Source organism: Osmerus eperlanus, chromosome 4 (genome assembly GCF_963692335.1).
Source record: "Osmerus eperlanus chromosome 4, fOsmEpe2.1, whole genome shotgun sequence".
Taxonomy (NCBI): Eukaryota; Metazoa; Chordata; class Actinopteri; order Osmeriformes; family Osmeridae; genus Osmerus; species Osmerus eperlanus.
In genome coordinates this window covers 18,563,291-18,585,886 of record NC_085021.1, presented here as the reverse complement: position 1 = coordinate 18,585,886, position 22,596 = coordinate 18,563,291, and the positions used below count along the sequence as shown (strand labels likewise).

The following is a 22,596-nucleotide window of genomic DNA, read 5'->3' as shown; positions in this document are numbered from 1 at the left end:
CACACACAAACTTTTTCAAAACGCACACAGGTGTTCAATGAAACATGCGGATAAGCCAGTGTGCACACACACACACACTGACACATACACACTGACACACACAGACACACAGCATCCAGTACTGTCCTCTCTGGGGACGTGAGACACTGTGACCTGCATCTCAAACAGTGGCCCGTCTCACCAGAACCGGTCGGATCCGCTCTCTGTTCCCTCGGCAACAGTCCTTCAGGCCAGACAGTGGGACTGTCAAGTGCAAATAACCTGCACCATATAATGTGGCCCTTGAGCACGCACTCCCAAAGCATCAGCAGAACGGAAACCTGCTCGTACACACACAGTACACACACACTACTAGTACACACAATCTGCTCATCCTGATGGAAACGGTTGTGAAGGAAAGCTTTCATTCTCTATAATGAAACCACTCAAGTCTTACACACACACACTTTGTCACATGCTCTCCCTAGCTGCTGCAGCAAACATACCTGATGTTGGCTGAACACAACCGTGTTTTGAGGAAATGCTTTTTTCTGCTGTTTGCTCTGAATAAACCCATTTCAGCAAAACAAACTAGAAACTCTATGCGTTTATTAACTCCATTTGAATGGTTTTCTCAGCTGGCTGTCCCAAAGCCCCACTACAACTCAGGTTCACTACAACTCAGGTCATTTTTCACCTGCCTGTCGTGCCTCTTGGGTGGCACTAATGGATCTTGACCCTGCGTGGGCCCTTTGACCAGACCACATCATCAGGCCCTTTATTCATAAAAAGATGTCACAGACAGAATCATGGGTTGTGATTCTGAGTTTGTGTCTCTGTGTAAACACGATCGTATTGTTCTACTTGGTGCACAAGTAAAACAAGAGTGTTTTGGGTAGTTTTCTGTGTGTGTGATGTGATGTGTGTGTGATGTGTCGGATGTGTGTGTCCCCTGGCCTCCTCCTTGACACCATGCTCTTGTTCCTCTCTTCAGACTCAGGCCGTGAGCTCATCATCACTGACCCTGTGGTCAAGAGTCGAGAGCTCTTCATCTCTGACTACGTGGACACTTACCATGCTGCTGCCCTCAGGTGAGCACACACCGAACATCACACGCCCACACACACACACACTGGGGAAGGGACTTCTAACTTTGTGGATTACAAAACATAAAGCCGGTTGTAGGTCAGGGGAACAGTGCCCTACCCAGAGCTGGCCCAGGTGTCTCTGCACTTTTCCTGAAGCCCGACCTCCGTAGACCTTCTCCCTAGACCATAGACTTCCCTACTGCATTGACCTCCTCCCTAGAACCTTTCTATAGACCTCCTCCGAGAGCCCAGTCTGATAGCCACCAGGCCTTAACTCTCCACGCTTAATACCAAGAACAGGGAGGACAGGCATGCTTATTGTATCGATGTGAAACCAGATATCCCTCCCTTGCACATGTGATCCTCAGCCCCCCACCTCCTCCCCCCCACCTCCTCCCCCCCACCTCCTCCCCCCCACCACCTCCTCCCCTCCACCTCCTCCCGTTCTGTTAGTTCCTGGCCCCGTTCTAACGAAAACCATCTGGAAGCAACTGTAGCAGCAGGCACAGTGCAGAGCCACGTTTTAGAGAAAACCGCAGATTTCAGGGCAAATTAGCCACAAGTTCTCCTGCACAGAGCGTCCTTTGATTTGACTTATTATAGGAGCTTTAGATAAATGCAGGCAGGGATTCCAGCGGGATGCTGTAATGACCCAGCTCCTACCCCTCCCCGACACACACATACAGACACACTCCTTTCATCTACTGTGGGAAGGTGTTCTTCTGTGGGGCTGTCTCCAGACCCCTGATGCCTATTATTTCAATAGGCCCAGACACTGTGCTGGATACTGAAATGGTATCAAGATGTGGGCTTTGCAGGAAGCCTAGGACTCGTTGTGTGGTAATACTGTCAGGAGACACACACACACACACACCACACACGTGTTGCAGGGCCCATGCCGTGTCTGCCACACCTCATCCACCTGGGACGAGGCAGGGATGACAGGTTCAGATGGGGTTTACAGGCCCCGTAGCTGCAGCCTCATCCCTCACGGCCGAGCCAGGCTGACAGCCGGGCGGATACCTGCTGCTGGATGTCACCTCCAAGAGGGCGAGCCCAAAGCCGCTAATTAGCATCCGTGTAGCACTGATATCAACAACGTGTTTGTGGGTCCTTTTGGATGAAGACTAATGAAGCTTGTTTTGTCCTTCACAGGGGGAAATGTAACATTGCCCATTTCTCTGACATATTTGCTGCCAGGGAGTTCAAAGCCAGGATTGACTCCTTTTTCTACATCCTGGGCTACAACCCAGAGACCAGGTAAGAAGTACTGTGCCTAATTGTGCTTTCCCAGGTAGTAGCAGGTTAGAACACTACTCTGGGAGGAGTCCGGAAGTCTTGAGATTATTGTTCTCCTGAACTACTAAGTCGTTCTTGTGTTAAATCAAGAAAGGATGTACATGTAATTGCCTCCCTTACATTATATCAGTGCTATCATATATATTCACACAAGTACATGTTAATCATACTTCATTAGAACGCTGGACTGATGTCCTGTCTACACCATCATATTTTTTTTTATAACAGCTCAGGTATCAATTTTTTTATGTAAGGTATAAAAATGTATTTAAAAATGTGGGATTATGTAAAAGAAACATATTATTCTCTAGTATGCATTCTAATATCTCTGCATATTTATATCTGCATTAAAGGAAGGCAGATATGACAGCAATCATATTTTTTTTCTTCTCACAATTTTAAGCTAAGAAGCAAGAGCAAATTGTATGTAATCATTACTGACAGTCAATGGAATGCTGGTCACCAAGCATTTGACAAAAATCTGCATGTTTGCTTCCAAAACGTTTGCTGTGTGAATATATCAGTGTGGCATATCTTAGCAAAATGCACACATAAAATGATGGTGGATCATAAAGAATATAATCAGTGTTGTGATCTGGTTATCCAAATATAGTCTTTACTTAGTGTTTTCTCTTTTTCAAAGCTCCAGGGCTATTATACTGTCCTATCATATATTCCTCAGACTAAACAAGTTGGAGGGTTTGTGTGTAGCATAAAAAATAGGACATTATTGTTATCCAATATTTCTTGTTATTAGCATGACCAAAGAAAGTCAGTAGGTTTTGTTGCTTTCAAAGAACTTGAATTGAGTGGCAGCCTGGACTCCTTTCAGTTACAAATGAATGCCTACTGTATGTAAATTCATACAGTAGGCATTTACATTTACCTCACAGCTCAAGGTGCTACCTTACGTTTTCACGTGTTGTATCTTGAGAAACGTTTGATACGTGATCCGGTAGAAGTTAAATTGGAACAAATACCTGCAACAACAATGCAGTTTAACTGGAACTAGTTACATTGTGTCTGATTGTAATAGCCATGTGGAAACCAGGGTTTTGTTACTAGAAAACCAAGGGGGTTATGCTTCGAGACCAGCTTCAGTTGTTCACAGACACACAGCAGTCGCTGTGATGCGTACCCGCCTGTGGTTAGTTAGGAACCCCCCAGTTCAGGGCCCCACTCAATCACAGTCTGGCGCGCCCCTCCCCTTCTTGCTTGTTTGGTATGCTGAGCAGTATGTCTGCAGCCTTGCAATTCGGCCTTGTTTATGGAGCAGACATTCGAGGAGAGATGAATTCCATACCCTGCGTGTGTGTCTGTGGTCTGTGTGTGTAAGGTCGTAGCACATGCTCAGTTGTGTCTGTAGAAACGGGAACTGGGAACGCCGTGCGTGGAGTCTGAGGTCACAGCACAAGCTCCGTGAAACGCTCTCCGAGCGAATGCGTGCTCCTCCATTTTGAGCACCTAGTAATAGGTGAGAAAGGAAGAGTTTATTCCCAACGAGCACTGTAGGCAAGCTGTCAACATCGAGCCTAAGAAACTGGTATCAGAAATGGACGACTTGTTCAGTCCTCGGAGGTAGGTCCATTCTCGTGTTCAGTGATGGTACCGCTAGTAGCTTTCATCCCTCCGTTCGTCTTGACTTGGATGCCATCCGTTCTCTTGTTTATCTAAATAAATGTAAATAGTTCTACCGAATATATATATACTTAACAGACTGCATCAAGTCCGTCAAATGAAAAATACGTAGAAGCTGCCTTGTTCCTTTGTAAATGCATCATCGCAAGCAGAACCGTTATCGCCAGTAGCCAACATAACCATATTGTGTTTGATGTGGCAGCGATAGGTTCTTATGCACCGTTTTTTACAGATAATATCAGCATTGCATGCATACGCTTCTCATTTTTGTTGTATTTAAAACGAGAAAACAGTTGATTGTCCTGACTCCATTTTGCAGCGCTCTGGTACTGTGCTCTCATGTTTACAATCGTGATGACATGGCGTGGGGAGAGCAGGTTTGCATTGTGTCCCCTTTCTCAGGCTGAGAAGAGTCTTCTTCGTGGTCCTCAAGAAGAATGTGTGATATAGTGTTGGTGCGTGTGTCTATCCAGCCCACAAAGTTTTGGGTTTGCACTGTTATTGTAATGTTCCTGAAGTGTTCCGTCTCGTGCAATGATTGGTTGAAATTGATGGAAGGGGCGGGGTCTGCATTGATTGCACGCAGTCACTAACTTTGTTGATGTTTGGGTTACAGCTATATTAAAAGCTCACCTTATTGGTTGCATTTGAAATATACTAAATACACTTTTATTATCTAGTTGTATTTTCACTGGTTGTTAGATAAATAAAAAAGCATTCATGTAAAAAGTCCTTAATACAGACAACAAAGCAATGCATGGAATTTGATTCCTTTCAAAAGTAATGGATATGCTTTTGTTTTTTTTGTCAATAAATATCCATCAATTTAATAAGTCTTTGGTTTATTCTCAACTCTAGCAAAGACTAAATCCTGATAAGACAATGAATAACCATGCACAAATTGGTCTGTATTTAAGATAAAAGATGTGCCACTTCAAAGTCAACAGGAAATGCCATTATTATATCATACATCCTGTTTCATATCGTTAGATGGTTATTAATCAGGCTTTGGCCTTATTTGAGATATTCTGGTGGTAGGTGAATCTCAACACTTGTACTTTTGGACCTCAACACCTGTAGATTATTTTGATCTCATAAACAGTTACTTGTAACTCCATTGTTACTTATACTTGGTCAGTATATATAGTGTTTACTCAATATTTGTGTTGTGGTGTCTACTGTCTCACAGTAAGGTAATCCGGATAGATGAGTAACATTATCCCTGTTTGATATCTGCTAGTCTGCAGTGCACTTGTTTTTGCCCCAGTCAGACATGGTTGTTCCCAGACCATGTTCTGCTATACCTGCTTACTTCCTCACTCTCCTTCCTTACTCTGTCCTGCCATATGTTCTGTCTGTGGTTCAGCCAGACTGACCTGGGACCAAGTAGGACCTCATGTTTCTGAAAATCCTATCCGGTTTCAAATAGACACTAAAATGGCGTACATTTCAAATGTTCCTGCGTCAGTCTGGAGATCTTCTCTGTGGGGTATCAAATTAATTAAAAGTTGTTTTCTGTACTCCAGGAATTAATTAGTCTAACTAAACTCTCGTTGTAGTTTAGAACCAGTAGAATTTCCATCTAAAGTGTAGCAATCAATTTATTCGGCTCTTAAGTGCAGTGTGAAATTAATTAGTTAAAAAAAATCCAAAACTAGGGAGATTTCTGTAATTCAATCAGTTTGAAGTGCGAGGACAAGTGCTTGAGTCTTTACTTCACTTCAGAAGTGGTCTATGTCTGCCCTGCAGGGTCTCAAAGTGTGCACACCTTTTCTGTTGCCCAGCCCTGACTCCTGACTGGCCTCACAATCATCCTGATAAGGAGCTGACTGTTGCCAGGCAGAAATAAAGGCTGGCGGTCACTGTGCCCCCCTAAAGCACCGAGGCTGACCACTTCACACTCTTGTGTTGGCCTCCCCCCCCCCCCTCCTGGCTCTTTGCATCTGTTTGCCATATTTTATTACAGTATGGAATATTCCTCTGACAACCCAGCACTCTGTGAGGGTGTTAAAGTCTGGGGCATGGAGAAGGGGAGGGGGTCAGAAATGTTCTAGTCTGGGAGCTTGTGGTTGGAGGAGCCCGGAGCAGGCGGAGGCTGTTAGCTTCTGCCTCCTCAGGTTTCAGCCAGGTCTAGTCAGCCAGGCCAGAGTGTGATGGAGTGAGCGCTTCTCCGGGTGCAAATCATGCTGACAGTTTCTGGGCCGCCCCGCGCTTGGCTATATGAAAATCGGTGCTGTTACCAAGGCAACCGAGGGGGGGGGAAAGGCTTTTCAAAAGGAACATCTTGTCATTTTCTTTAATCCATTGCAGCTGGAGATTGGAACACTATTATTAAATTGCAGTTTCTATGGTTACCGAGGTTTGTACCGGCAGCCATTTCAGAGGCTCTCCCTGTGTAGCAATATAGAACCCTCCTATTTGAGAGGGTTCTGTTTTATTGCTGCATACAATATCATCTATGTAAAAACCAGCCACCGTGTTTTCCTTTCCTCCATCAGGTCTAAGCTACTTGCCTTACCGGAGACCACCCATACTCTCTCCATTTTTAGTTTATATAGAAAAAGAAGTCTATTTTAACTTCTACTGTTTATAGATTTTACGGTTCCCAGTATTGCTTATAGCCTAACTTAAATGGACCTCTTTGCTATTGGTAGGTCCTGTGCAATGCACTCCAACATGTTTGTTTTCATATACATATAATATTTTTTGTCCTGTTTCAGGCGACTAAACAGCACACAAGGGGAGATTCGAGTGGGCCCAAGTCACCAAGTAAGTCTTCAATCACCAGAATCTTCTAACACATGCATGTTTCCAGTAACTGACTTTGCATTTCATTATTTGAATGACATTTGAATTCTTCACTTTATCATTGTCATATCTGCACACCGTGAGAAGGGGGATTCTTATGTTCAATATTTAACTAAACTGTTTATCAATCCATCAATATTCTAGTATTTTAGCATTGCTCCCCCCGTTGCTGCAGGTTTCATTTGGATACCGAATACAAAATATTTGCAAAATATAGCATTTGTCCTTTTGTTCAGGCAATAAATAAAGGCTCTTAGCTGTTAAATATATGAATCCATTACCGGTGTGTCGAGCTACAAAGACAGTTCCTCCGTGTTTGGAGCCTTTAGGATATTAGACCGTTGTGATTATGACATGCCTGGCCTGGACATCACTCAGTGAAACGCAGATGAAAAGGATCGGAAAGCCGATATTTACTCCTCAAGCTTGTGTGCAACTTGTCATGTGACACCATCTGTCCCTCTCCTCCTCATCTCCCTGATTAGGCCAAACTCCCCGAGCTGCAGCCTTTCCCTTCCCCTGGCGGACAAGCCATCACAGAGAACGAGGAGCTGGTCTGGATGCCTGGGGTCAACGACTGTGACCTCCTCATGTACCTCAGGGCTGCCAGGTGAGTTCACAACCCCGACCTTTGGCCCTGACCCAGGAGACAAGCTAGTGATGTCGGACGCATCAGAGATGAGCCACTTTTATTAACATATTCATGTAACCCGGTATCTCGGTTACGGGATGTGAGAAGGTTATTTCGGGGCCACTTCCTGTTCGCAGGAGCTCGTATAAAGGCGGGAGTTGATGTCGTTTGGGGCCTCAAGTCACGTGTCATCTAATCACAGTATTAGATTTAGGAATGAGATTTAAAAGGGATCCATCTCCTGACTGTTTTCTCTGTGTGTGTGTTCAGAAGTATGGCTGCCTTCGCCGGGATGTGTGACGGTGGCTCGACAGAAGACGGCTGTTTAGCTGCCTCTCGAGACGACACAACACTAAACGCACTTAACACTGTAAGTATCTGAACAAGCTCACATCTACAGGAAAGCAGGATATCTCAGAGTTGTATTCCAGAGTTGCAAGTTCTCCTGTTTCATACAACTCAATGCAGGAAGAGATCACAGTAACACATTCTTAAACCACATGGATCCCACCTTTGATGTTCTGCAACCAAGCCACAAATAACCCAGCTAGCACAGCTTGTGCAGTGCACAGTGCACGAGGCTCACTTAGAGGTCTGTCCTCTCACTTTGAAAGCCAAACAATGGAATCCAACCAAGATAGAGGGGGGCCATCCTAAAGAGTGATTTCATATTCAGACTTTTATCAAATGGAGAATAAACGTTGTGAAGCAGGTCACCATATCTTGAACCTAAGCTTCAATTAGCAATTCCAATGACCAGTTCTTGTTTATTCCTGGAGAGGCGTCTGCGATGCCTGCGTTACCCCTCTGTACATACATGGAGAGACGTGGCAAGTTTGTGGCAGCATGTACAGCCTCTGGTGTTTGCCAGGTTGTTAGCAGTGCATGCTGGGATTAATAAAGGGTTTGGTGTCCCTTAGAATGTAAATGAGTAATGAATGACCTGAAAAGAACAACCTTTTATTGTTTTATACGCTCGCTCATAACTATTTATATAGTTGCGGTATTTTCCTTACACTTTTCTATTTCATGAAAATAACAAACGTGTCTTGTCTCTCGTGTTTCCTTTCAGCTTCACGAGAGCAGTTATGATGCAGGCAAGGCCCTGCAGCGCCTTGTGAAGAAGCCTGTCCCCAAGCTCATCGAGAAGTGCTGGTCTGAAGACGAAGTGGTAAGAAAATCATTCCTTTTTAACTCCCTGAAAAGCTGTTTATGTCATTGGCACCATCTGCCTACCGAACTGGTATATTTATCATCTACCTCGCCGCTCGAGAGCGCCTTTGTTACTTGCATCAGTGCTGGTGTAGCAGCCCATTCTTATTGGAGTAGGTCTGTGTTTTTGGGAGGGAGCTGTTGAAAAAGGGTTAAATGTGTGGAGTGTGTCTGGCGGTAGGGACCTTGGTAACGGCACTCGTTGAGCCCCAAGCCCCTCAAAGATTCAAGAGCAGCTGCATCCTGTTTATCGCCTGCGGAATAAATCTTTCACGGTGAAAAGAAGGAAGAGAGGAAAAAGATTGAGGGCTGGTATTGTTGGCGTCCATTTGAATTTAGATTCACATTTCGCCGCAGCTGCAGAGAGTCTGGGATAAGAAAATGGCATCCAATCTCTGACAGAACATTAGAGGGAGGCTGACGAGGAGTTAGAGGAATGGACGTCCATCACCGTGGCAACATGAAGGAAAGCTGTGGTGACGTGGTTTCGATGTCCCCACGCCGTCTCCAGATTTCCGTGGTTGTATCTTGAAAGATGTTGTGATTTATGTAGAGCCCGAACAAGTCCGTTTTGTCATTGTAGTATCATAAAAAACGCTCGCCTCTGTGGGTTACTTTTTTTGTAACGCAATAGTCTTCATATTGGTTTCGGTTAAATCAACCTCGGTTTGACTGCGCATATTGCGTCAAATAGAATGCATGCCATTGTCGAGCACGTAGCCCATCATCTCAGATCAAACTGAAGGGAATAATGTGTATATTTGTCCTGTAATTGAAGGCGATGGACACATTTGAATAAAGCCAGGGCCCTCGGCAGGACCATAGCTAATGGAGACAGATGAAGTCATCCGTCCTTCTCGGTGTTCTCTTTACTTATGCATGTTAGCTGGCGGCAGGCTACATACACTTCTGAGATGATCAGAGTGGGTTGTGGCTGAGTGGGTGTTTTGTCCAAATGTGCCACAGCACTTTCTCACATACACACACACACACACACACACACACACACACACACACACACCACTGAATATTTAAAACCACTAACAGTATTTTACATTTCTTTAGTTATCCCAGTTTTTTGTATGACCTGTCCTAAACATAGTTATGAACTGACAAAACAGATTGTTTTAGTGTGAGTGTAGTAGTTTGACTGTGAGACTCGGCCCACATGAAGGTCTTCCTCAGTGTCGGAGGAGACGGTTGTGTTCATCACAGACCTCCGGTGCTGCTCGCTGGCATCGGCTGTTGCAGCCCGTGTCTCTGGGATCCCATTTCCAGGTGTGCCTGTTGAGCCCTGCAACCTTGAGGGACAGGTGTAAATGTGCCCCCGACCTTGACGCACACGCAGTCACCGGCCCCTCATTTATTTATCATCCCTCGCTCCGCTCCTCTCTCCCACCCCCACCCCTCCCCGCCCAGGACCAGCCTCATTATTTCTGCTCTTTTTTTATCCCCTCCTTCCTCCCCTCTCTTTGGAGATGTGAATAAAAGTGACAGCGGGGGCCGCTGAGATGACAGGATCAGCCTGTCTGCAGGGTCAGTTGTCACCTTCCTTCCCCCTGTCCACCCACCCCCCAGCCCCCTCCTCTCTCTCTCCCTCCCCACTGACAGCAGCTGCTACATAGCACACAGGTCTTGGCCTCAACCCCGCTCAACGACTCTCTGGAAATAGTCCCGGACGCGCTCTCTCTCCAGAACCATCTGATGAGTGAAAGATAAGACTGTGGCCGTGATCGGTACCAAACTTTATTGATGGCTGCCGCAGGGGGGGGGGGGGGGGGGGGGTGACAACGCAGCAAAGCAAAGAGTTGTTTCATTTTTAGTGTCTTGTCACCAGTTACGGAGACGGTCCCCCTCCTGCCATATAACCCCCCCCCCCCCCCCCCCCCAATGCAGGTCCCTGCTCTGTCAGTATGCCATCATTTGGTTCACGGACTGTAAATGCTTTGGCTTGGCGTAAAGGCACGTCACTGCAAATACCTACACTGTCCCAAAAAGATTGTCTTCATATTATCACTTTTATTACACTTTCCTTTTGCTTTACATTTGAGGAGCGCGAGCCCCTGACCATGCTGGAATCCACACGTCGCTTGTAGTCGTTTCCCCTCAGAGAAACGGAGATAGAATAAGCTACTACCCCGTGGGCCAACAGGGGGCGCTCTCTGCAGCAGCAGAGCCCGTGTGAGGCTGATCTGCTGTGGCTCAGCACGGGTCCATTCCTCTCTGCCGCTGCGGAGCTCAGTCCCAGCCCTGTCAGCAGATGATGAACGAGAGGAGGAGGCCCAGGAGGGGGAGGGAGAGAGGGAGAGAGGGAGAAGAACGGACCCCCAGTGGTGAAAACCTGGTTTACAGACTGGAGCCGCACTGACCCTCCTAACCCAAACATTCAGGCAGATAGCTGGGTGCTTCCTAGGCTGCTGGTCTAATGTAAAGGGGTCATTCAGGATAAATATTGGATGTCATTTTGCTGATACTGGGCTTGGTCTGTCAGACTGTGCAGACTCGAGAGTGATGTCGGTGTGTTAGTCAATGTTTTGGTACAATGCCAGCAAAGCTTTTTAGGGTCGTTGACAAACAGCTCTGGCTGACAGGAAGGGTGTGAGCTGGAATTTCCTGTCACCTTTGTGTCAGTGAAAAGTTACTGGAACTTGCGTCTTACAAAGTAGCTCGCAAAGTCTCATGGGATTTCATTGTTTATTCCCTGTAATACAGTAGCTGTGAACCACTTCCTGCTTTGTTTATGTAAGCATTTTCATTTATATATATTTTAAATTGATTGTTCAATCATTTTAGACGGTTCCCTATTGTATTTAGAAATCTGTGGTTGTCGACTCAGTCACCATGTTTCTCCATAACGGGGCTGGAAAGGTCAAGTATACTGACTGTGTCTTTGTGTGGCGTCTGAAGGCATTTAGCAGAAGGTTTTACATGCGTCATGTTTCGAACCCCTTTTTCAAAATGACATTTAAAATAGAATGGCCGGTTGGTGCCTGCTTGTTCACCCTTTCACCTTGATAGTATCACTGTGTGTGTACCCTCATGATCTTAACCAGTTTTACAACTTCTAACAATCCACGGTGGTGCAGGAAGCGCCCACACATAACAATGACCTATTGAGCTGTTTGCTCCAGATCCCCTCTTTCCTTTATGTTCCCTCGCTCAGCCTTCACAATAGTGCACTGTTGGCCGGGCGGCCAGGAGGAGAGGGAGCGCAGGGGGAAATCAGGGAAAAGAGCCAGCTCTCTGGAACACTTTCTGACAGAGAGAAGCCTGTTGTTTCAGCACAGCGGAGCTGGCGATTTGGTAGCGTTTTTTTTTCTTCCAGCCTGCCTTCTCTTTCCTCCTCCTCCTTCCCTCCCCCCTCCTTCCCTCCCTCCCTTCCTCCGCTTCTCTCGCTCTCTCGGCCCCTCCTTCCCCCGCCGTGTTGCCTGGCAACGGAGGGCTGGAGCAATCGGAGCAGGGGCAGAGCGATTCAGGGAGCAGATTGGCGGATGATTTATTAGCTGGGCTGGAGAGCGCTGAGCCCAGGCAGCTGAAATGGAGCCTTAAACTGGAGCCGACATGTAGAGAGAGGGAGGACGAGAGAGGAAGAACAAGAGGGAAGGTTGTGGGGGAGGGAGGGGGGGAGCGGGACAAGAAGGAGCGTGCATACAGACATCCGACAGGCTGTGTAAATAGTCCAGTAAGGGAACATAATTAGGGTGGCATAATTAGAGCATAGGCCGGGACCGTGTTGGCAGGTCTAATTGATTTGTGTCTCTGCAGGTCTGCAGACCTGATATCCCAGGTAATGAAGCGTCCGTTAAATACATCATGTAATATCGTGTAACGTGGCAGGGCGGCAGCTCTTCCTACAGCCCCTAGTCTCCCTCAGGACAGCAGTGTTGTTAAGGGTCTTCGTTTCCGTGCAGGTGTTACGTTCGGAACTGACAACTCCATCGGTCGTTTATATCTCAAATACATTTCGAGATAACCTTGTATGTTGCATATTTTTGATGGTCAACAAAAAATAGACTAGAAGTATAACAGGTTATTGTGTTAAGGGGGTTGTAAATATGGGTCTATAGATCATGTTGCTGTTTCTTGGAAGTGCTGAGAGTAGAGTAATCATGTGCAGGAAAGGGCTTGTGTTGAAGACGGCTCCATCTACTGGCTAATCAGCCTCACCTCCAGCCCGCTAATTCTAATCAACTCCTCTCATAGTGTGTCCTTCTCAGTTTGTCATCATCAAATATCTTCAAACTGTGTCGCTCTGCCCTTTCAAAATGAGTCTGTTGTAAGCTTACCACGACAGAAAGGGAAGCTATTGACATCCACTAGCAGTTTGTATTACATGGTGATGATCCTTTTGTAAATGTGTTGTTGTCGTGTGAGTATTGACTCATTCTCCAAAAAGGGAACTTGATATAGAGTCTTCAACGCACTCGCATGAATAGAAAACAACACCGTTTTTTCGTCTTGTCTCAATGGTGTGATGGATTGCTCAGTACACTCATATTTGGCAAGTGTAGAAATGCTGTTACTTCTGTAAAAACCCTGCCTGGTTCTCTTCAGAGCGTGTAAACAATATGTTGGTTACATAACACAAATGTACATGCACCGCAAACACGCCGGCTCAGAGACTCCATGTCTGGTTTTCCTCTTTGCTTGTCTCTTTTTACCGTGTCCAAGACCTTTCTCCACACAAATTGTCCCAGCCTTTTCCCTCACCCGAGATCTCGCTCCCAGCCCTCCATGTGTGCCGTCCGTGTGTGTGTTCACCCTAAAGCCATGAATACATTTAAAGAAACGGTGTTTCCTGTTTAAAGCTGAAAGGCACTGGGGTGTTGTAATAAAAAATAAAAAAAAAAGTGTGTGTGTGAGCCATGGCCCAGCCTGTGTGTTTGCATGTGGGGGGTAGCGCTTCAGCCAGCTCTCTGTGGCAGGCAGGCAGGCAGGCTGGCCAGCGTCAGGGGAGGCAGGACTGGGAGCCCCAGCCGGTGCAGTTTGCAGCAGCGCTGCGCTCCACCCCAGGTTTCCCAGCCCTCCCCCGACCAGAGGCTCTCTAGCAGAAAGATCACATGTAAAGCCTTCCCCTTTGTAGTGGAAGAGCAGAGAGTGACAAGCTATTTCTTGCTTGTAAAAAAAAAAAACGCAGTACCTTCGGAGACTTTGTGGATTTGCCCCCCTAATTTTTCCCTGTTACCTGTGGCTGGACGTGGAGATTTGTGCTGTGTTATCTGGAGACTTTTAGCTGCTTTTTGCTGGAGTTACTTGGTGAAAACGGTCGGCTGAGATTAACTGAGGAACGGGGCTCGTCTGTGGAACAAGAAAGTAAATCTGTTGGTCGTCTGCTTCGCTGGTTATGAATGTTTTCAGCCTCCGCGTTTTATGGTTCACAGTCTGTGGTTCTTAAAGGAGAAGAAAAGCCTTAGGTTGTTACTCTTTTTGACATTTATTCGTATTTAGTGCGTAGTGAGTGTGCCTTCGGGGTCTGATGTTGTGTTACATGTGAGAAATTTCAGGTTTGTTTGAAAGTATTTTTGTTGTAGTCGTGTCATTGTTAGTATGCTGTTTGCCACTTTTATTTCTGTAGGTTTGTGCATTTTACCTTATTTGTGTCGCCTGCATGTTTTGACAATTTTTGTGATATGTTTGAGTGAGAAAATACAGTTGTGTTTATAAGGAATGGTAATCTGCACAGGAAATGTTTTTCTTAAGAGCTCATCCAAGTTTAGTTATGGCTTTCAACTTTGTAGTTGTACTCAATGTCTGACATCTACAATCAAACTATTTTAATGTAATAGGCTTTAGTTGTTTAATTGGCAATGTTATTGAACCACATAAGAGTAAGCAACATTGTCGTCAAGGCTTGCTTTACTTGACATTTCCTCTCTTTTTTGCCTCGCCGCGGTTATGTGTACACTCAGGAGTTTAAATGAGGAGGACAGAGGCTTTTAGATGAACATCAAACCTCTGCAACCACACAGACTGACTAAAGGAAAATGTTTTGTCGTGGAAATGTACTTTATCCTCTTGTGGTTGCGTTTCGGCTGACAACAGTAATGTTTCTGATTCTGTTTCTGTCTTCTCCTCTCCACCTAACAGAAGCGGTTCATTAAAGGGCTGAGACAGTTTGGGAAGAACTTCTTCAGGATTCGCAAAGAACTACTACCCAACAAAGAGACGGTGAGGAACAGTCATTTATTTATTTAGTGCTCAACAGCCCTGATCAAAATATCCTCAAGCATTTACATTTACATTTAGTCATTTAGCAGACACTCTTATCCAGAGCGACTTACAGTAAGTACAGGGACATTCTCCCCGAGGCAAGTAGGGTGAAGTGCCTTGCCCAAGGACACAACGTCATTTGGCATGACCGGGAATCGAACTGGCAACCTTTGGATTACCAGCCCGACTCCCTAACCGCTCAGCCACCTGACTCCCAGGACGTAGGACATGCCCCAAGCATGTCCTACGTCCAGTACTACAGCGGAACTTGAATACAACTTTTGTGTCTGGATGTAACGGGCAACCAGCACAATTTCCCAGGAATCAACACAAACATTTCCATGCACACTAGTTGTTGATTTTACTCAAGCAATCGAAAGGATTGTCGGCATTTGATATTTTACGCATGACAGGTTTCGTACTCAGAGGCTTATTGAAAGACACCAAATACAAGCAGCGTGCTACAAAAATATAATGTCTCACTTTGGGTCACTGAGAAGTCTAGGCCTGGTGATACTTAAAATATAAGTCTGTTTTGTAGATAAAAAGTGCTCTTTGTCATTCATTATTTATACTTAATTTTTTTTATACATGTAACTCAATGTATACCGGTATATTGTTTTTTAGTTTTGGTGTTTTTGGTCTTAGCTGTAGCATGGTCAAATATGCATTTATGTTGTGATTACTTGATTTGATCAAGTTAATGTCAATGGTTTTTACTCTCGAAAGCACTGATGATTATTTTGGAGAGAATATCTAGTCCATCCAAAATGAACAGCTAGTGAAAAGACAATACAATAGCATTGATTTATAATGTTATCGTCTTGAGGATTAACTAGGAGTGGATATTGGTGCAGTTGAAGCAGACAAGGGCTGTTAATATCGTTCACCCTCAAAGGAGCTATACTAATTGTTTTGTTTATGTTCTTTGGCAGAGGCAAGTTCCTCTCCCTGGTGTGGTGGTGTGTATGTTAATGTGTTAATCATCAGCGGACAACTTTGGAACCTGTTAGATTACACAAATGGGTCATATCCAGCTCCAACAATGATTAACCCAGAACTGTGTACCCAGCCACATTACGTTTGTTAGTGGAAAAAACATGGCTGCCTGCCAGGAAGACGGTTGCAACTTCATCTACCGCAAACTCTTCCTTGATTTTAGAGTAAACATTCATACCTTAGATCAAAAGTTTATTCTCGTTTTTTAATCCGAATTATAAGGGAAGATGTTTCACGTAGTTGATATGTCTTCCATACATTTTTTCCCTTCTCCTTGTAAATAATTTACAGGGATGTTATTATTATTTAAATTTTTGGAGGGTACACTCAGTAGTGCAGGCTTTAAGGGGCTTGTTTTTGTAGTGAACAAGCAAGGCTGATCCTCATGGAAGACCGCAGGATTGTGTTGACACAGACATCAAAAGAAAAATCTGAAGTGTTTGTCACCTTTATCCTGTTTCATATCCTTAGTATTTGAGATGTGAAATCTCCATATGTCACTAGTACTTCCCACAAACCCTGCCCTGGCAGACCGTGCTGTAGTGTAGCCCTGGTTTCATACACTACCTTGCACAAAGCTCCCATAGTTCTGCAATGCTAAGAGAACAAATACTATCCTAAACCAATTTCTGTTTCTTAAGGTTTCCTCTCAAAGGTTACCTCAATTACTTCCACTGGTTTGGAGATGTATAACCAGAGTAGTCTATTGGCTATAAAAAAGGTTCTAATGCAATTGAACCTGGAGGGGGAGTGAGCTTGGCAGGAGAGGTAATGGACCTCCCTCTGGATCCAGCCCTGCCGCCACCGTAGAGCAGGGAAACATTCATTTTCTTCCCCGCAAATGGAAAACAAACTGCCCTTTAAACATAAGAAAAGAGGAGAAAATGACTGGAAGACCAAGCAGAAGGGTAGTAACTACGGGAGGAGAGGGGTGAGGTGGGGGTTAGCTTAATATAGAGACTGAAAAGCCATGGTTGTCGCACAAAAAAAAAAAATAGATCCTTCCCATTGCTTATGATTGAACTTGCTTTTGTGCTGAAAGCCTGATCCCCAAGCTTGTGGCAGTCTCTACCCAGAGGGAAAGCTCCATTTATTTTCCCTAACGGCAATCTCTCTTTCCCGCTCACTCCCACACTATCTGTGCAGTGTAAGGCATAACAATCTCTCAAGATTTTTGTAGGTTTAAGGCAAAGATTCCCCCCCACCCCACACACACCATCTCCTGACAGTCATATATTTCTGTAATTCCACTCGCATGTCAAGCCGTGGGAGTGAGCAGCTCCCACAAACGGGGTTGTTCATGTAACTGGGGGAGTCAGATGGCTGAGCGGTGAGGGAGTCGGGCTAGTAATCTGAAGGTTGCCAGTTCGATTCCCGGTCATGCCAAATGACGTTGTGTCCTTGGGCAAGGCACTTCACCCTACTTGCCTCGGGGGAATGTCCCTGTACTTACTGTAAGTCGCTCTGGATAAGAGCGTCTGCTAAATGACTAAATGTAAAATGTAAATGTAACTAGTGGTGCCCGGGGCTGGGACAGGAGCACGGGGCTGTGCCAGAGAGCAGGGCCATAAACCCCCCTGGGCGGACAGCCACAGCTCCAGAGGAGGGGAGCACAGTGTTCTCCCTCTCCTCCCCCCCCTCCAGGCCTTATTAACTGGGCTTCTCCTCAAGCGCCATGGGGCTCGGAGCAGGCAGTGCCAAGGGTAAGCACCCAGTGCTGTGTAAACACACCAGGCCTGACTAGCGCTCAGGAATGCTTTATATAAAGTCGCCCATAAAGGCCCGGAGGGGGAAGTGGGTGTGTCGTCTGACCGTCTATAACTGCACTGGCTCTGCCGCCTGCTGCCACCATTTCCTTTGCTCCAGAACGGACGTCATGGAAACATGAGCCGCCCGGCCGCTCACTCAATGTTCAAACAACTGAATCTGCTGAACTGGCAGATCGGCGATAACTTTTTGCTCGATATTTCCACCGTAAGCGTTTCGGTTAAAATACGAAATATAACGATGGCACTTGTTTCAGATAATATTCTAATAGCTCAGGGAACTAAGTGCAAAATGGAAAAAAATATATTTAAGATGGATAACTTAAGTTTAGGTGGTTTCGTGAAAGTTGCTTGTCAGAAACTATTAGCTTGCCGTTGAGTTCAAGGAGCTCGAACCAAAATTGAAGGGTTATTGTGTCTGTCGCCGTGTTCCAGAGAGTGCTGTGCTACAGCAGGAGATACGGTGCTCTCCCCCCCCCCCCCCACAGGCCCCGTCATTTACAAGCCAACAGGAGAGCTGTGCTCCCATCACAACCTCAGAGCAGATGTTTGCCCCTGTGCGATCTGTACAAACGTCAAATTGAATTCATTGCCATGTCTTCAGCCCAACGGCGAGAGCCTAGGGGAGGAGTGCGTGATTATAAATACTTTGGTTCAGGCACTAATTAAACCAGCTAAAACTGTTGGGGGGGGGGGGGGGGGCTGCAGTTGGCAGCAGCTGTCTGGGTTTGACAGAGGAGCTTCCGTGTTTTTGGTAAATGATATAGCTCGTGTTTATGCAGTTGGAAAATGTTATTGGTCGACGGTAGCTCAACCAGTTTGGATTGATGTTCGTTCGGGGGGACCACAGGCAATTTTAGTTATGCTTTGGGGAAGTCAAACACATTGTTAAGAGTATATGTAGTGGGGCGAGGAGGTCCCGCTGTAATTGAGTTCTTTCGTGGGCTCCGTGTTGTGGTTTGGAGGGACTAGCTTATCAGCAGAACCCGAGGGATCGACCCCCTGCGAGAAAGGCGCTGTTGCGGACCAATCTGCTTTCATTGGCAAAAACGCTTACAGCAGGAAAAACACGAGTGCTGATTCTTCAGCGTGTGCCTCTCTGACCTGGGAAAGCAGAGCTTATTCACTGGTTCTCCAGCAGAAAGCCTCAGCGCAGCAGGGATCGGCTGTCTATTTAACCGCCTTTCACACACACACACACACACACACACACACACTATGCTTCAGCAGCCAAGGTCTTTTCAGTATCCCCCCCCCATGTCCCTGGGCTTAGAGGAACCACCGTCCTGGGGGTCTGGGTCTGAGGCAACACATGGTGGGTAGACTTTGAATATTCGGACGCTGATAAAAAAAAAAAAACAATGATATGTGCAAGGTGAATTAGTGAGGCTTTTGAGATATTCTTGGCTGTGCAGTAGATGGCATTGGGGCTTCATATTCTGAGCGGTGGTATTCTCTTGTGGAAATTCTGTCAGGGGTTGCCTGTCCAAAACACTGTGAATGGGAAATGGTGTAAACAAGATCAAGACAGATGCAGGAAAAATATTTTTATATCTGGTCCAGTTGTGGACAGGTATTTGCAAAGAGAATCATGTATTTTAAGTTATCCCAGTAAACGATAGTGGGCCCTCCCATGGTCGCTTGTAACATTTGGCCCAAAGATAAATCTTCTCCTCCACCTTGCTGAAATGAAAGTCATGCGCCCTCCCCCTCGCCTCCTGCCCGTTAGGTTGGACAGCGTTGAGGAAGCAGGAGGCACACAGGCTGGCTGCACTAATGGATGTTTACACAACTCTGTATCAGCCACCAGAACCCAGCGATCACATGATCCGTCTGCTCTCCTACACACCCTGTCACGCCTCATCCAGCCCAAATGTGGGAGAGGAGGGATTTTGAAGGAAGGGTTGTGTTTAGATTCAGGGTTGATTGTCCATTGTTATCCTCCCTTTCTGCTCTCCCTCCCTCCCCCCTCCATCCTCCACTCCTCTATTCTCTCCTCCTTCCCTTGCTTAACCGTTTGGCTTCATGTCAAAGCAGGGGCCTTTTGTGGCTCCGTCACAAATCTGCCAGGAAAAACAGAAACCATCTGTTCAGGCCTGGGCCGGAGAGGGGATACGTGTGTAAATACATGAGTTTAGCCCTCGCCCTCGGCCCTGCCCGCTTTCACAGGACCACCGAGCCGAGCGAAAACTCCCTCAACTCCCACTCGTACTCAAAGTGCACACACACACACACACACACAAGAAGCCATGGTACAGGAGCTGAGGGTGGAGCTGTAGAAAATATTACCCATCAGCAAGGGTGGGTTCAGTCACACAGTTTCGTGCGCGCACTCACGCACGTGAAAATCACAACATACAGCCTCCCCTTGCAAGTGGCAGTAACACGAGGGGAAGGGCCCAGTGTCGTGATATGAGGTAAGCCCCATACTTGTCGGATAATCCACCGCCCAGAAATCTCCTGCAGATGGAAGCATTCTAAAAGGCCTTATAATTCCGAGCTTATGTTGTCACTATCTCATGTACTCTGGTGCTCCGCAGCACACTCTCTACCGTGCTCCACTGATTTAGTGGGTTAAGTAGAAAGACGGTGTAGGGCACATACTGTATGTATACGTATTTTAGATTTTATGTTTACGGTTTAAAATTCCAACATGTATTTTAGGTTAGTCTGAAAGATGCATCGTAAAGTCTGAATAATGGTAACCTTATCAGATATACTACAGAGAAGGAATGTCCGTGACGAAGACAACCTCTATAGCCCCAAGCCCATGGCAGCATGATAAAGAGTTAGTGACATTTTGTTCCGTGGAAAAGAACAAGATCAGGAGGAGATATCATCTGTGCACGGCTTCAAAGGAAGCCGACTTGACAGACGGGCAGGTTGGTGGAGGTATTTAAACTGTCAATCTGTCTCCTTGACGCTAATTCGCAGCGTGAGGCCTTCTTCAACCACAAGTATGCCAGCTGTATGAGCGTCACTTCACGCTCATCGAGCCTCTGTGAGTTATTACATGTGGAAAACGTTTCACCCAGAAAGAGCAGGCTGCTTTCTGACTGGTGTTACTTTAGATTTTGCTTTTCAAGGGACATGCCTAAGGAAAATACACAAGTGCTACTTAAGAACTGTTCTCATACACAAAAAAATGTGGAAAGAAATGTTTGGAAATTAAATACGACTTCAAAACAGATCGTCTCACGATGGCGCTCACTTAATGCTCGCTTAAATGCTAATGTTGCCAAATGTTCCATACGTCATACTGACTCATCGGTGCACCTGTTAGTTCCCTTTTAGAACATAGCCGGTTAATGTTTTCATTAATCCTGGGCAAACGTAGCTAGGTACTTGACGTTGTGTAAGTGATCAAGGGCCCTGCTGACCTTTTCCCGGCGTCTTTGGAGCCTGTGGCGAAGGCTGTGGGGCTGTCAGTCCGTGGCGGAGGCTGTGGGGCTGTCAGTCTGTGGCAGAGGCTGTGGGGCTGTCAGTCCGCAGCTGGGAGAGAACGAAGTGCTGCTGGGAACCGTCATTAAGCACGGAGCCGAGCCAGCACTCTGCCCCGCTCCACGCTTTTGATCTGCACGTTTCAATTAGATTTCACATCAGGACGCCTGCCTTCCCCCAGTCAAACACCTGTGCCCTGCTTACCGGCCTAGCTGGACTGGCCCAGCCGGAGGAAGAGGCAGAGACGCAAATACTCAAAAATAGACACTCAGTATGCCTGCGCAGATGCTAGATAGCTTAGTATTATTATTATTGTGTTCCGTGAGGGGAATGTCTTTCCCATTTTAATGTTTAAAAGGTAAATAAAGAAAAAGATTGTTATTAAACCGTAACTTGTAGAATCCCTATTCATCCTCAATTTGCTTCAGTAATCGGTTAGAGTTCTGTGCCTTGGGTTCTGCTAGCAATGTGTTTTCTGTGGAATTCATACCCACATTTCCAGATGTGCGTTGCTGCAGAAGTCCTGGGGTGTCTCACATCTAAGATAAGCACTTCTGGCTGCTTCTTGGAGAGCTCAAGAGTTCCATGTGAGAAGCCTGTACCAAGCCTTCACTTGTGAATCACCTTCTGAAAGCACTCACAATATGCAGCACAGCTAGATATCATGGAGTTTCTTCAGGCAGTAGTAGATATTAATATCCCCCAAGAGCAGCATGAGCAGAGATCTCATTAAACTGGACTAAGCCTGCTGTAGTGAGCTTTCTCTGCCAATCAAAGCAGCCGTGGAGAGGGATTTATCTTGTACCTTGATGGCCGATATTAAAGAGGCTTGTGGAAGGGCTTAACAAGGAACAGTCCACGTGATTCTTGGCCAGTGTTTACTCACAGCAAACATGGCGGGCCCTGGTAGCCAGAACTGCTTTCATACTAAGGCTGATAAGAACCAGTTCCATTAACTGACATGTTAATGTAAACATCAAGCACAGCTTGCTGATTGTTTTTCGTGTATTAGTAATGGAAAATTGTTTGTGTTGTAATGTCAGTAAACTTAGATAATAGAAGTTATTATTAGAAGTGCATACACGTAGTGTTTGTAGACCTAAATCTGAAATCTGCTGTTGAAACCAAGTCTGGATGACCACCATTCCATGAACAGCCATGCTGCTACCTCTTCATGCAGCCAAGAAACTGGTTAAGCATTCTCTGCGAAGCTGTTGGGTTTTCGTGAGCGAAACACTGACTAATTTATGTCAAGTAGCCCAGCTGAAACAGAGGAACGAAAACAATCAATAGACATTAAAGTCGGCGATCTCCGTTCAGCACAGCTTTAACAGACCCGGAGACAGTGGATGTCTGTCCTCTGGGTCTTAAAGATTACAGGTGACTAACAGCTTGCCAAACAGAGCAGCTCTCCCATCATGGATTCATTAGAAAATCCAACAGAGAAACTGCTAACAAGTGAGAGTTCAGGGTGGGGGAGCAAGGCAAAGCCCCACAGGAAGCTGCATAATTGCCCCCCTCCTAC

At 45.9% G+C, this 22,596-nt stretch overlaps 1 protein-coding gene across 9 annotated transcripts in view; it reads left to right on the top strand.

The window, feature by feature from the left end:
- Positions 1-22,596, top strand: part of rerea (arginine-glutamic acid dipeptide (RE) repeats a) — a 109,981-nt gene that overhangs the window by 78,303 nt on the left and 9,082 nt on the right. For 6 of the 9 annotated variants that reach the window (XM_062459881.1, XM_062459880.1, XM_062459882.1 and 3 more), the window contains 7 exons: positions 974-1,070; positions 2,223-2,327; positions 6,725-6,773; positions 7,298-7,422; positions 7,714-7,813; positions 8,516-8,614; positions 14,743-14,823. In XM_062459881.1, coding sequence (XP_062315865.1) covers positions 974-1,070; positions 2,223-2,327; positions 6,725-6,773; positions 7,298-7,422; positions 7,714-7,813; positions 8,516-8,614; positions 14,743-14,823 — 656 coding nt within the window. Of the gene's footprint in view, positions 1-973; positions 1,071-2,222; positions 2,328-3,588; positions 3,945-4,323; positions 4,460-6,724; positions 6,774-7,297; positions 7,423-7,713; positions 7,814-8,515; positions 8,615-14,742; positions 14,824-22,596 lie in introns of those variants that run through there. The other 3 variants (XM_062459885.1, XM_062459886.1, XM_062459884.1) reach the window with 3 other exon arrangements.